The sequence below is a fragment of the Diplotaxodon limnothrissa genome, linkage group LG17 (genome assembly GCF_057381915.1).
Source record: "Diplotaxodon limnothrissa isolate DT_005_m linkage group LG17, D_limnothrissa_male_GT1.1, whole genome shotgun sequence".
Classification (NCBI taxonomy): domain Eukaryota; kingdom Metazoa; phylum Chordata; class Actinopteri; order Cichliformes; family Cichlidae; genus Diplotaxodon; species Diplotaxodon limnothrissa.
In genome coordinates this window covers 1,113,883-1,128,426 of record NC_140612.1, presented here as the reverse complement: position 1 = coordinate 1,128,426, position 14,544 = coordinate 1,113,883, and the positions used below count along the sequence as shown (strand labels likewise).

At 43.2% G+C, this 14,544-nt stretch overlaps 1 protein-coding gene across 1 annotated transcript; it reads left to right on the top strand.

Annotated features, from left to right (window-relative positions):
- Positions 1–1,364: 1,364 nt before the first annotated feature.
- cbll1 (Cbl proto-oncogene-like 1, E3 ubiquitin protein ligase) lies at positions 1,365–10,178 on the top strand. Its single transcript, XM_085376261.1, has 7 exons — positions 1,365–1,387; positions 2,787–2,951; positions 5,235–5,267; positions 5,466–5,572; positions 5,744–5,827; positions 5,908–5,981; positions 8,876–10,178. Exons 1-7 carry the CDS (start codon positions 1,375–1,377, stop codon positions 9,882–9,884), a joined length of 1,485 nt encoding a protein of 494 aa, XP_085232387.1. The 5' UTR covers positions 1,365–1,374; the 3' UTR covers positions 9,885–10,178.
- Positions 10,179–14,544: the final 4,366 nt, after the last annotated feature.

Below are 14,544 nucleotides of genomic sequence, written 5' to 3'. Positions count from 1 at the left end.
CCTGATAAATTTGTACCTTTGGTATTAAAACATTTAGGCCCCCTCGCTTTTGTTTAATCTTCTATTAGGAAGATTGGTGTTACAGCTCTGTCCTTGGATATTCATGTTAAGCAGATTCATGCCTCCTTGGAACGTGTGCAGGGTGTTCAAAATGCTGCTGCAAGGCTGTTGACCAAGGCTTCCAGTTTCCCCATAATATAATCCTGACCCTCAGGACTGCATGGACTGGCTCCAATTTACAGCAGTGATCTTCCTCATCCTGATATTCCCAGCAGGTCCCTGAGGGCTTGCTGGTTGTCCAGCACACTAGATTAAAAACAAAAGGTGACAGAGCTTTTGTTTCTGTGGCTCCCAGACTCTGGGACTCTCTTCCACTCAGATCTGTAGACTCTGTCAGTTCTTTTAAAAAACAGTTAAAACCCTTCTTTTTAAACTTGCCTTTGGTTGATGTTGTTTTATGTTCTAGCTTCTGTGAAACACTTTGTGATTTTATCTTGAAAGGTGCTATACAAATACAATTTTACTTACTTTTATTTTACTTACTAGCAAAATAAAACCCATATGGGCAGACTCAGGACTTTTGCCTGAGTGTGCAGCAGTTTACAATGAAAGTCAAAATGCAACCTTCTTTCTGTGTTTGATGACATTCATTTTAGACAAAGTATGTATTAGAAACTCTATGAAACAATGTGAATTAGTTCAGCTGTGAAACAAGCTTCATTCTAAGTAAATATGCATGGATAGCACATGTTGGATGATCTAACAAGTGTTTAAACTATGGCAGCAGATATTTTTTTATTAAGGATACATCCATCCATCCATCCATCTTCATCCGCTTTGTCCGGGGCCGGGTCGCGGGGGCAGCAGCCTAAGCAAAGGATACAATTAGCTTTTTTTCTGCTAAAACAATGTAAATAGTGGATAAATAATAACCTGAACTTTACAGCAACATGTTTATGAAATATGATAGAAAGTCCAAGCCTTCAGATTTTCCAGTCACTCTCATGACTGACAGGATGTGACCTGTGGCAGGTAGTAGCGTAAAACGTAAAGGAGGAACTGCGTCGATACAGAAAACAAATGGACGATCGTTTCTGTTAAATATCACAACGACGTCCTGTCTTTACTTTCAGTATTGTTACCCAGCCATTTAGGCCAACTGTACACGGGCATAATAAACGCGCGGCTGTTTTTCTTTGTTGGTTTTAACGTGAACTAACTACAGTTTATTTTTAGCTCTTAATTTTTTAACCCTGTTTGCGTCGTCCTTCTTTCGCTTCCTTCTTTCCTATCCTCATTCCTTCCCTTTCACTTCACCTCCTCTCCTCGTCAGTTTCTCGTATCCCACAATGCATTGCGATCACTCGTTGGATCATGGACCAAAGCGGTAAGCAAAATGCAAAGTAGGGCCGAGACGTTAGCAAAACTTGTTATTCATGCTATATATTTTTTTAACCTGCGTAGCCGTTTTCATACCAGCTCTAAGAGCTAACGTGACTACAAAGCCCCCTCGTGGAAAGTGGTTTTGCTAAGCTAACCCGTAATCTCCCAGGGGAACATTAAAGCTTGAATGGTGCGGGCTAGCCAAAAAAGGCTTGAGTACTTCTCGCCAAAAGTTAACGTTACGCCCTAAGTTGGTCTGGAGGGTTACACGAAATGTTCCACCAGAGTTTATGCAATTATTAAACTCAACTGCAAACTATATATTCTCACATGTTAGTGGGTTTACGGCTAGCTGCGATTTAGTTGGGGCGCGAATGCGGCTTGATTGTTAGCATATGCTAACCACTTAGCTGTATAAAGAAACTATCTTATAACGAGTCTCTTGACTGTTAACCCACATACACGAGCCCTTTTTTGCTGATAGTATTAAGGGCGAAACGCTAACGTTGTTAATCTAATTTCCAATTGTTTATATTACTGCAGTGTCACTAAAGTGATAAACCATTGCCAACTATAAATATCTGCGGCTCTGAGCTCCTCCTCGCTTGTTGTGGCTTTGCTAAGGGACAGGTACAAGTTTCTGTGTCGTAGGCGACATTGTGAGAGTGGGTGCAGGTGGAAGGTATCACGCCTGGAAAGGTTGTGTGTGAATGAAGCGTGTGGAAAGGTGAAGATGAGTATACGTAATGAAGGTGGATGAGTTGTATATTTGGGGTCAGCCATCCAAAGCAACGGGCAATACACAAGAATGGCAAAGAGTCCATGCAGGGTAGAGATGAGTGTCAAAGATGATTTGTTACTGAATAATAATGGCGCGAGTGAAAGGAAGAGTTACAAGATGGTAGTCCACTAAAGATGTTAACATTTTCATTGGGAGTGACCAACACGTACAGCATTAGATGTCTCATATTGAGCAGTTTGGAGACAAAGGCAAGGCTGGGACAGAAGATGGAGCTGCCAGGCAGAGGTTGGTGTGATAGAAGATGGGGATTGGATGAGACGGAGGCAGATGATCTACTGTGGAACCCAAAAAGAAGCATCCTGTTTAACCTATGAGTCACTGAGTTTCACCATAAAGTCTAATTCCAGAATGAAATTATTTGTAATCTATGTAACCAATGTAAACAGGCAAGGGACTCTGTTACAAGCACTGTCACAATCCAGTGACGTCCTAAAGGCTTTAAAAACAACTCTTTGTAGATGGATATGTGTAACTGTTAAATTTTGGTGTGGCTCTTGAGTCCACCACATGAGGTATCCCTCACTAACTCTGTAACTGTCCAATGTACAGCGCAGAACATATAGCAGTCTGTTTCAGTTGATATACTCTTTTTCTTCCACAGACAATGATCTTCAAGGAAGCGATGGCTCTGGGAGTTTGGGAGGCCCGGATGTTCGCAGACGAATCCCCATCAAACTTCTGTCCAAGCAGCCAATAAGGAGCAAACCTCAGCAGCGCCCCCAGAGACCTGTCAGCAGAACTTGTAAAAGTGAGCCTGGAGAAGATGGTAGGCACACTATGTGGTACAAAATGCTCATTAGCACTAATGTTTTTATGATGTCACACTGTATAGGCAAAAGTATTGGGCCACACCTCTTAATCAAAACTTTTTCAATCCTATTGCCACTGTATATAAATTTGAATAGCTGGCTGCCTTTACAAACATGGGTCATTCACTGAATTCAAGAGTGGAGCTGTAAAATATTGTGGCAGTTGAAATAAGTCAATTCATGAAATGTTTCTTACATTTGCAGCCCACATAAAGCTACAAAGCAGTGCCAAGGTGCATGGTTTGTAAAAATTGCCAATGCAGAGTTCCATTCACACCAGCTGAGCAGCTATAATATGTAGGTAGCCTAGTACGTTTGCCTTGTAATCGGAAGGTTGCCGGTTCGAGCCCCGGCTTGGACAGTCTTGGTCGTTGTGTCCTTGGGCAAGACACTTCACCCGTTGCCTACTGGTGGTGGTCAGAGGGCCCGGTGGCGCCAGTGTCCGGCAGCCTCGCCTCTGTCAGTGCGCCCCAGGGTGGCTGTGGCTACATTGTAGCTTGCCATCACCAGTGTGTGAATGTGTGTGTGTGAATGGGTGGATGACAGGTTGTGTAAAGCGCTTTGGGGTCCTTAGGGACTAGAAAAGCGCTATACAAATACAGGCCATTTAAAGTATATAAACATAGCATGCTTAATGATATTCAACTCTTTGTTGGTTAGTTTTTAAAGTAGCTAATGCATTGTTGTTGGTGTCTTTCAGCTGGTGTTTGTAAAGGTCAACCTTTCCTCTTTTCAAAATAATGGAGTTCCTTTTCTGCAATATAAGTTTTGAGATAGGGCTGTTTGATATAACGATATATATGACGATATATAAACATCTATTGTTTCATTTTACGCTGTCGTTTGTTTCGTGGTGTCGCAAAATAAACTGTTTACAGCAATATTTTTTCATGGTTCTGATGGTCGCTGTAGTTATTATTAATTTCTTAAAGTTCTCTATTTCTCTTATATTTAATATAACCACACTACGGATGGACAAGCGCCTGTTTTTATATGCGTGTCCGCTTGTTTATGTTCCACATAAACCTTTCACAATAAAGCTCAAGATCCTGTTGAGACTTTTCAAAATAAACTGAATCACGTGAAAGATGCAGAGTATTTACGGATGAGAAGTAAAAAAAGAGCCGCCAAAGTGCTAAAAAATAAACCTTAGACTCAAACGTTAGAACAGGCAGGAAACACTTCACCAAGTCGAGCTGCCCGAGATTCACAGACTTTACAGAAAATGTAACATTTTTGTGATTTATATCGTTATCGGACGATAGATGTCTTATATCGGGAGATGAGATTTTGGTCATATCGCACAGCCCTATTTTGAGATGTTCCTTTTTCATATCATTGTCACATTTCACTGGGATATATGTGCAGGATATGGAGTAGACGTTTCTTTCATCCCCACTCCAGTGGGTTGGGCTGCACACTTGATTTGGCTGCCCACAGTGTGCTTTGTCTCTCCTCCTGGCCCTGAACCACGAATGTTTCACAAGTTAGGCAAATGTAAAAAACATTACACAACGGAGCCACCATGCAGTATATTAAGTATCTCTGTGGAGGGAGAAAAAACGTTCATTTTTTCTTCTGGTGGTAGGAGTCATTGTAGACTCGATGACGTGTTACACAGGTATCAGCGACGTACTCGTGGGCTGAACAGAGATGATGTGCCAGTGGTAGCAACAGACTTACAGGTTGACATGTGGGCATCTTTCTTTACCAGTTGTTGTGCAGTGACACTTGCAGTGGTAGTTTGAACGTTTCTTTGGGCAGATAGAGCTCACAGTTCATCCATATTTGCTGGCTCATCTTTGTTATTTGGACTTGATACAAAATACTCAAAAAAAGGATCTCAAGCATTTTTGTATGTTGTTGTACTTTTGTACAGCTGTCTCTGTCGCTCACAGCCGTCATTTATTCTTGGCCTGACCTGTCGTGGCGTATCAATTACAATACATCATAACAGTATCAGTTTAACAGAAAGTGTAACACTTGTATTATTGATGCTTTTACAGTCATCCAGTCTGGAATCATCATACGTTGGCACACAGTAGCACTGTGACAGCCTACTGCCATATGTCATCATGCTGTTTAAGGATTAACTGCGGCACTTGCACACAGTACAGAAGATGGATGTCCTTTTTATTATTTTCCTCATAAATTCAGTTTAGATGTTATTAAATGTTATTTATGTGAAGTTTCTGTTGTTGCCATACCGATGCTGATTCTTTTTTCTTTTTTTAACAAAGTAATCATGAAGTCGATGATGAGGACAGCATCAAGTAAGCGTTTTAGATTTTATTTGTACCTTTCATTTTAGTTTCCATGTACATGTAATTGTCTTATACACACAGAATATTTTAAGCTCCTTTGGATAGTGACACTGTGCTATGTTCTTGCCCTCCTCTTTGGGAAAAGTGTCAGGTTTTTTTAAATACTGTTTTATTAATGCTACTCTTGTTTTTTTCTTTCTACTACAGATAACTTTGGCTTTAAGCAAGAGGACAGGTTTGACTGTGGAACTAAAGCTGGTGATGTGTTTGCAAGTCAGAGGAGATTTCCACAACCGTTGTTCTGGGACTATAAGGTACGTCTGCTGTGTGAGGGGAAACAATATTAATGATTAAGTAGCATCATTACCAGCATCTGGCACGCCAGTAAGACGTGTAGTATTGGAATTAAAGAAAAAGTATACAATGATCTGGTTTTAGTGGTCATTACATGCGTGTCATATTTTTGTGTCCTCTTATTTCAACAGTTAAACTTGATTGGAGAAAAGGATGACGTTCCGATTCACTTCTGTGACAAATGCGGTCTCCCTATTCAGCTGTATGGACGGATGGTACATGTCTTATTGCTGTGTCTCTGCACAACATCTCAGAGTCATGTTACTGTCTAACTCTTGCCAATTTGACTCCTCAGATTCCCTGCAAACATGTTTTCTGTTATGACTGTGCTCTACTTCATGAGAAGAAAGGAGAGAAGATGTGCCCAGGGTGAGACTATTTAACTTTGGTACATGGCAATGAGGGTAAAATAAGGATGGCTGGATGCCAGAAAAGTCGACTCCTGCAAGTACTTTGAGCAGCAGGGGCATAAAATCACTACAGTATAAAGCCACTAAGATGTCCCTGATTTAGGCTCCGGCCACACTAATGTGTTTTTGTTTGAAAACGCATCGTTTTCTTTCCGTTTTGGCCTCCCGTCAACACTGAAACGGCGGTTTTGCTCAAGGAAAACGCAGCGTATTCAAAACGCTTTCGAAAACGCACACATTTGAAAACGGTGCTTTTGCGTCGCAGTGTGGACAGCGAAAACAGACTTTCAAAAACGATGATGCGTGTTAGAGCTGGGCGATATGAGATTTTTTCATATCACGATATGTTTTTTTCATTTCAGGCGATAACGATATCTATCACGATATCAGCCAAATAACTATATTTGTAAGATTTAAATGTGCCGTTGCTCACAAGTAAAATGTGAAATAATCAGCAGCTTGTTTTGATTTAAATATTTATTTCCCATAATAAGTTCAACAGGGTAGATGTACTTAAGGAACACGAGACTTTTTCAGATAAATAAAGGCAAATATTGCAAACTACACAAAAGGCAGCCGCTAAAGCGTTTAAGTTTCAAAATAGAACAAACGAAACAGACTAAACTGTCAATTCCACTTAGAAACAAAATATTAATTCTAAAAATAAATCTTAGTTTGTTTTACAGAAGAACAGACAAAACTGACTAACTTTTGTCAACATTAAATAAACTGAGAACTAAAAGGAAATTCTCGATCTCTCCTTGTTGTATAGCTGAGCTTTTCAAACAGTTGTAACAGTTACGTTAGTCTGACAAAAGCCGAATGACGAATCAGCGCTTCCAGTCAGAGACTGAGCTGCACCGCTTTATTGTATTTCCAGACTTGCTTTCGGCACATTTACAGTGCAGCTACTCTGTTTTTGTCAGACTTGAAATAGCAGAAATACCTTCACACTGCGGAGCTTCTCTGGCCTTTCCGTTCGACAATCTCTCCGGCGTTGGAACCATCATCTGTTTTCTCTTCGGTAACCTTCGGTCACGCTCGGTTGATTTCTCTAGTCGGCACACTCATTTCCTCCGTTACCCGGGCGGTACGGTGGCTGGCTGCTTCCCAAACAAATACACATGTGCGGCTTGGCACTTGTGCTGTACGTAACAAGTCACGTGACGTGACGCTGCAGCTGTGATTGGTTCAGCTCTGCGCTACTTAATTTGGATTGGCTGTTCTTTTTTTTTTTTTAAGAGGACAAGAGCGGCGAGGCCTATCGCAATAGTTTAATTTTTCTATCGAGAAAAAGTTATTTCGCAACACATATCGTTATCGTTATATTTCCCAGCTGTAGTGTTAGTCATGTGATGCAGTCATGTGACCAATTAAACACAGATAGCGGAGGGTATTATACAGCAGCTGTTCTGTTTGACAGCCCTGTTAAAGATGAATATCAGTCTGTAGATGCTTCAGAGAGCTTTTCTTCAAATTCTTTAACTCTCACTCGCTTTTGCAACTTTGTACTTTTGTGTTACTCACAGCAACGACTCCACGTCATCGTTAGTCTATTTAAAGAACTCGCTGCTTTTCATCGACATTCTGCCGCCACGTTTCAAAGAGCCGGAGAGTAAATAAGCGGCAGACGGAAATGAGGCAGGTCGAATCTTCACGCATGCGCAGGACTGGAACGTAAGCGTTTTCAGACGTTTCAATGTGGACGCACAACTCTGTGAGAACGACTGAAAACACTAGTGTGGACGCGGAGCGTTTTCAAATCTATCCAGGCTAGTGTGGACGTAGCCTTAGTGACGTGAGGAATGGGACCTCAAGAAAATCTGAAGCCAACATCTGAAGTCTTTTGTCCTGTAAAAGTGAAACGGGAACCTGAATAATCTGTTAAAACCTGCAGTCGTGTAGATTGACACCCACGCTGCCAGGTGCACGAAGCACTCTGAATCATTCTCTCTGACAGTTAAAGTCTTTCCACCTACCTCCTCAACCAGATTGAAGACAGTTCTTTGTGTTAGGCCAATATTTTACTTGCTGAGCTCGTAGAAATACTGCCTACTGAGCATTCTGATAGCAAGGAAAACTAAAGGCAGCACTTACAGCATCCACTTCAGGATTGTAGGGAGGCTGGAGCCCATGCAGGCTGTGATAGGCTGAACAGAGTACACCCTGGACAGGGCTAATAGAGATGGTATCTACTCAGCTCCACTCAACTCGACTGTGTTTTGGTCTTTTTCTATTACAACCGAGTCGCACCTCAGTGTACATAGGGTTGTTGTAGCAATGTGTCCGAAACTCTGACTTTGTTTGTTTGAGACACAAATACAGCTCAGTAATTGCAATGGTATACCTCAGCCTGTGGCTTCTTGTCAGGCTTAAGGGCCATGAAGTCGGTTTTCACGAGCCTTCATAATGTTGGCAGGTTTCAAAAATGGCAGCTTTGATTTTTCTGATGGAGTTGCTCCTCTAACTCAGTGAGTGACGCCGTAGACTGGACAGTCAGTGGCATGCAATCTGCTGAGGTCACAGAGGTTTTTGCATTGACCCCGCTCACTGCAACCCCGGCTGAGCAGGGACTAAAAAAGCACCTGGTACAACCACCTAATGGAAAACCGAGTCGAGGTGAGTAGGTACCAGTGGAAAGGGCCACATTGACCAGTTGGGGCGGTATGGTGTTGGAGCTGTGGTCTCATGAAAAAAGGTCCTGCGGTTTAAGCCACGAACAGGCTGTGTGGAGTTTGCATATTGTCTGTGAGTACTGTGAAGTCCCCCAGTCCAAAAATAGGTTGATTAGATCAACAGCGAACTTGTCCAACTAAATAACTGAGCTGTTTGACTTTGTCTGTGTTTCTTCAGCCTGACCCTCTATAACTGCACAGACCCGGTTCAGCGCATTGAACAGTGCCAACGTGGTTCCCTCTACATGTGCAGCATTGTAGCAGGATGCAAGCGCACCTACCTGTCTCAGCGTGACCTCCAGGCCCACGTCAACCACCGCCACATGAGGGCTGCCAAGTCTTCTGCAGGCCGCCAGGAGCCCGTGCACCTGCCCCCTGCTTCTGATGTATCTGAGCGTTTCCGCCTGCCTCCACCTCACTTACCCAAGAACCATGTCCATCTCACCAACCCGCTCCAGCACGGGAGCCACGATCCTTACAGTCAGCCGCCACCTCCCTCCGCTCACGAAGGCCCGCCCCCGACTCCTTCTCTGGGTCCTGAGACATTCCGCATTGCCACGGTAACAACTCGTAAGCACAGTAATCTCATCACTGTGCCCATTCAAGACGACTCCTCTTCCTCTCGCGAGCCCCTCTCTGCTGGGCCAGGCCCTGGCCAGCCACCCCACCACCACCCCGGGGACTATCCTGGCCAGCCTCCCGTAGTGTCGCACTCTCACCATATGATGGCACCACCTCAACAGCATTTTGGTCCCCCACCTCCCCCGCCGCCTCCCATTACCCACCCAATGCAGCATCCTCCCCAGGCCTCTGGGACACCACACATGGTGTACAACCAGGCCCCTCCTCCCCCAATGTCCACAGCGCCCCCACCTATTACTCCTCCACCAACGCACATGATACCCCCTTACATGAATCACCCACCCCCAGGACCTCCACCACAGCATAGCGGCCCTCCTGTTAATGCCCCACCACCTCATCATTATAACCCGAACTCCATGCAGCAGTTCCCTGAAGACCAGGGTACCCTCAGTCCCCCCTTCACCCAGCCAGGAGGGCTCAGTCCTGGGATGTGGCCTGCCCCAAGAGGACCCCCACCTCCACGAATGCAGGGACCCCCTCCCCAGGGCCAAATGCCTGGTCCGCACCATCCGGATCAGGGCCGGTATCGGCCCTATTATCAGTAAACTACCACCGAAATGGGTCTGTCATTCTGTTCCATACTGCTTGTCTGAGTAATGTGATAGTAAACCTCAGGGTTCCAGGTTGTAGACATTGATTTCCATAAAACTGCCCAAAGCAAATGTGTATGTGGTGCACACTCAAGTTAACTGTGCTAAACCTTCCACTGAACATACTTTTGACTTGGAAGAGAGCAGGAGTGTCCTGTTTTTGAAACAACATATGGTAAACATGTCTGTATATATGTTAGCTGATGCCACACATGTACATTTAAAGATGTTGAGTCAATAAATTTTTAACAGCACATTTCTATCCTTTTGTTTGACATGATGTGATGTAGTACAATGTCAGCTGGTTTCTTTAACAGAAGTTACTGAAAACTACATTTATCACTTGGTCTGACTGACGAGGTCTTCAGTATTTCTCATTAAAAATATATTGTGGAAAAATGAAGCTATGCTTTGTCTGGTGATCTGTTTGGGTTTGGCCCCTTTTAGGAAGAACGATGTACCTGCAGTGTCACGTCATGAAAAGACCATACAGCAAGCTACTTTAAGCAAAGCGCTGTCATTTCCCCTGAAGGCTGTGATTAAGAGCAGGAGTTGCACTTTTAGTTGGAGGTTCTATAAATCTATTTCCATGCATGCTGGTGAAGGTGAAGAATTGGCTGTTGTCTCTTTGATGTCAGTGTGATTTATTGCAGTTTTTCAGATTCAAGAACTTTATTGTCAATACAACAATATACACAGTATACAGCGTATCGAGATGCTGTTTCTCCCCGAGTCCCCCTGGTGCATTTATAAGAGTATAAATGATATATCTCCAAGAGATAAAAACTAGGAATTACAAATGATTGATAAAAAGGTACTATTACTAACTTTATCCATGTAGAATAAACAGACAGGGCAGAGACAATATGGAGTGGATTGTGCAGCAGGTACTAAATACCAGGTTCAAGTTATGAGTCAGGATATTTTAGACGAGAACGGACGAAGACGTGCAAGAGACAAAATGTGCAAATATATTTGAGATGTGTTCAGTAACTATGTGACTGAGTGTGCAAATAAGCAGATTGTTCCCAGGTCCAGTTTGTAGTGCATTTGTGGAAGTTTGTGTTGTGTTTGAGTCTTTTGGTGAGTACTGTAAGGTGTTTGTGTTTATCAGTCTGGTGGTAGTGAGTTGAGGGCTCTGACTGCTTGGGGGGGAAAAGCTCTTGCAGTGTCTGGTCGTTACAGTTTTGAAGGCGTCCTTCACTATGCTGCATTTGCAAGGGGATACCGCAGCAGCGCAACAAGGCCTGTAACAACAAACGTGATAAACGGGGTTTCATGTAATTTGATTGGATGATCCAGGAGACGGTCTTCTAGAGCCAAGTTTCCTGTATTTGCTAAACAAATAACCGAAGCATTAAAGCATCATCACCAAGCTTATTGTCACAGACCCTCTCTGGGGCTATACTGGTGGTCAAATTAGAGTGGCTAGTTGAGTTATAGTCATCTTTTGACACCTACTGATTGTACAGGATGTACATTTTTTATGACTATTTTCCAACCTCTGCTTGTATTGTCTGTGCTTTTCAAGTACGTGTAGCGTGGCATCATGGAGGGTTGGGCCTGTGCACCTGCCCCCTGCGAACATACAGCTGTGCAGCTTTTCCAACATGTAAGCTGTAAACAGCATGATGTATATATATTTGTATTTGTGCTTCTCAATAACCTGTGTACAATTACTGGCCTTTAGTTTCTAGCTCAAATTTACAGTTTACTTGAAGATGCGGACACCGTTGTCCACCTCCATGACGTGCTTTTTAAAAGGATGCTGTATATGCTATTTGTCAATATGAATAAACTCTTTGAGTGCTTGTGGACACAAGCAGCAGTAAACAATAGGTTAATGAGTGCATGGATATATATTCTCAGCCATAAGCTTTTGGTTATTTAGTGACTCCTCCCACTGATGGACATGATCAATATCACAGTGTAGAAAGAAGTAAAAGTTCTTCATGTAAAAGGTTAGCTGACTAGTGGGGCTGGATAATTGGAAACACTAACTTGCCCATAGTTGTGAATGGTTGTCTGTGTCTGTGTGTTGGCCCTGTGACAGACGGGCGACCTGTCCAGGGTGGACCCCGCCTCTCGCCCTAAGACAGCTGGGATAGGCTCCACGCCCCCTGCGACCCTGAAAAGGAGAAGCAGAAGCGAATGGATAGATGGATAAAGCAAGAAATGCTGAAATGATCAAAAGGACTAGTTAGAAGAATTTCCTATTTAAGAACTGTGAAAATTACATTATTAATTTCATATTTTGGATGCATGACTTTGAAAGGTCATTGGCTTGTCTGTGGACAGCATATTTTCTCTCAAAGATACTTTTATTAAATTAAAACAAAGAAAAACAGATACACACAGAATTGTTCAACAACATCAGTTTATCAGTTTACCCCCTACCCATACCACATAGTAGCCCTTTCCCTCAGGCCAGGTAGAGAAAGAAACAAACAAAAAACAGAAAAAACCCAACAAAAAAATCCCATTGCAAATACAACAGGACAAAGCAGAACAAAATAAAACAAACACAAAGAACTAAAGAAAGAAGAAAAAAAGAAGGGGGAGGATTTACTGAGTAATGCTGGAAGTTAGGCTTGCAACCTGAAGGCTGGAAAAGTATTTCAGGAATTGCCCCCTACAAGGGAGGCGAAAGAGAGCGTGCAACGGTCAGGCGTGCATCAGCCTCCCCAGTGGTGCCAAAAAGCACAAATAATGGATTAGGATCCATATAATATCCAAGAATTAGGGACAAGGTTTGAAATATATCTCTCCAGAATCCTTCAAGGCTAGGGCGCGTCCAGAACATATGGATAGGGAAGCCTCCGCACTCCCACACTTATCACAAGTGGGGTCCACATTCAGATACATACGAGATAGTTTGACTTTGGAGAGATGGACCCGGTGCACAACCTTAAATTGTAAAAGACAGTGGCAGGAACATAGGGATGTGCAGTTAACTGTACCATGTGGGCGATCGTGGCTCAAGAGTTGGGAGTTCGTCTTGTAATCGGAAGGTTGCCGGTTCGAGCCCCGGCTTGGACAGTCTCGGTCGTTGTGTCCTTGGGCAAGACACTTCACCCGTTGCCTACTGGTGGTGGTCAGAGGGCCCGGTGGCGCCAGTGTCCAGCAGCCTCGCCTCTGTCAGTGCGCCCCAGCTGTGGGTACAATGTAGCTGCCATCACCAGTGTGTGGATGTGTGTGTGAATGGGTGGATGACTGGATATGTAAAGCGCTTTGGGGTCCTTAGGGACGAGTAAAGCGCTATATAAATACAGGCCATTTACCATGTATCCATAGACAATGACTGATTTAAATCTTGTTCCCAGCCTGTTTTAATCAAATCTATTGAAGATCGTACGGTTACGGTGAAACCTTGGTTCTCTTCGTGAGAGACTATCTCTCCACACCGTTACATATTCCATATGTACGCGGTACGACCCCCTTTGGTCATGGCGTGTGGAGATTTCTTTAAGACACTCCGGCACGCCCGGCTACGCCCCACAGCTCACGTATAAAACAGCTGTGCAGACGGGACACCGGTGATCGTTTGATCGGAACGCGTCGCTGAGCGGCCTGATGGTGGAGAGATAGTCTCTCACTAAGAGAACCAGAGGTGGGTCGAGTATCCAAAAATTGTACTCAAGTAAGGGTAGCATTACTTTAAAACATTATTACTCAAGTAAAAGTGAAAAGTAGTCGTCAAAAAAGTTACTCAAGTAAGAGTAAAAAAGTACTACTACTCAAGTAGCGAGTAACTGTTTGAAATGTCCAATTTATTTTTTTAAATAAATGCTATCAGACAAACAAAAATAAACAAATACACAAATTTTAGTATTTTCAAAAGGAATATATGTAAAAACAACAAAATAAGGCACAACAATTCTAATTTCCAGGTTTCAGTTTTTCACAACATAAAGCTTTTTTCACCAATACCTGCAGTAAATAATATAAATATATAAACAGTGCAAACAATTTCCAGTGACAAGATATGCTGCAAACTTTATATTCATCTTTGCTCCAAATGGCACAGCAGCCTCAGAGAAAACAGAACGAGGCATCTTCAACGTATGTTCATACAAGGCAGCTCAGTTTACCATAAGTTGTATGGGTGTGCATCTATTTCTGCATATTTAGCAAAAATGTGCCATTTCTTCACTCAGTGAGGTGATGGTTAAGCTTCAGCAGCAGTTTGCTCTCAAGGTTCTTTCTGTGAAGCTGTGACTGTTCAGCAGTGAACAGGAGTCCTGCATGACTGAGAAGTCCTTCACAAGCTCCAGATGCAGGAAGAGCTGTACTGACTTTGATCGACAGCTTCTTGATGTGAGGAACGCCATGCAATAGAGCCACACCTCCAGTGAATGGACATGAAAGGTACCTCTCCAGCCCTGCTTCTGGCTTTCCTGACCCCATGGATCCATCATCTTCGTTGGTTAGGCTGCTGTTTGTGCTGGTCTCATCCAGCTCTGTGTCTATGTGATGTCTGATGAAGTGGAGACCTGTGGAAAGATGTAAGGTTTTCAAAAGAATCAGGTCTGATCATTATAGTGCTGTATACACTGCCAAGCTGTGGATGTTTGCTTGGAGCTAGCCTCCAAAAGCTGCCCATACACTGTGTGAT

Coding starts and splice junctions, on each gene's coding strand:
- cbll1 (XM_085376261.1), top strand. Junction 2,952..5,234: donor AAGTGAGCCTGGAGAAGATG/GTAGGCACACTA, acceptor TTTTTAACAAAG/TAATCATGAAGTCGATGATG. Junction 5,268..5,465: donor GATGATGAGGACAGCATCAA/GTAAGCGTTTTA, acceptor TTTCTACTACAG/ATAACTTTGGCTTTAAGCAA.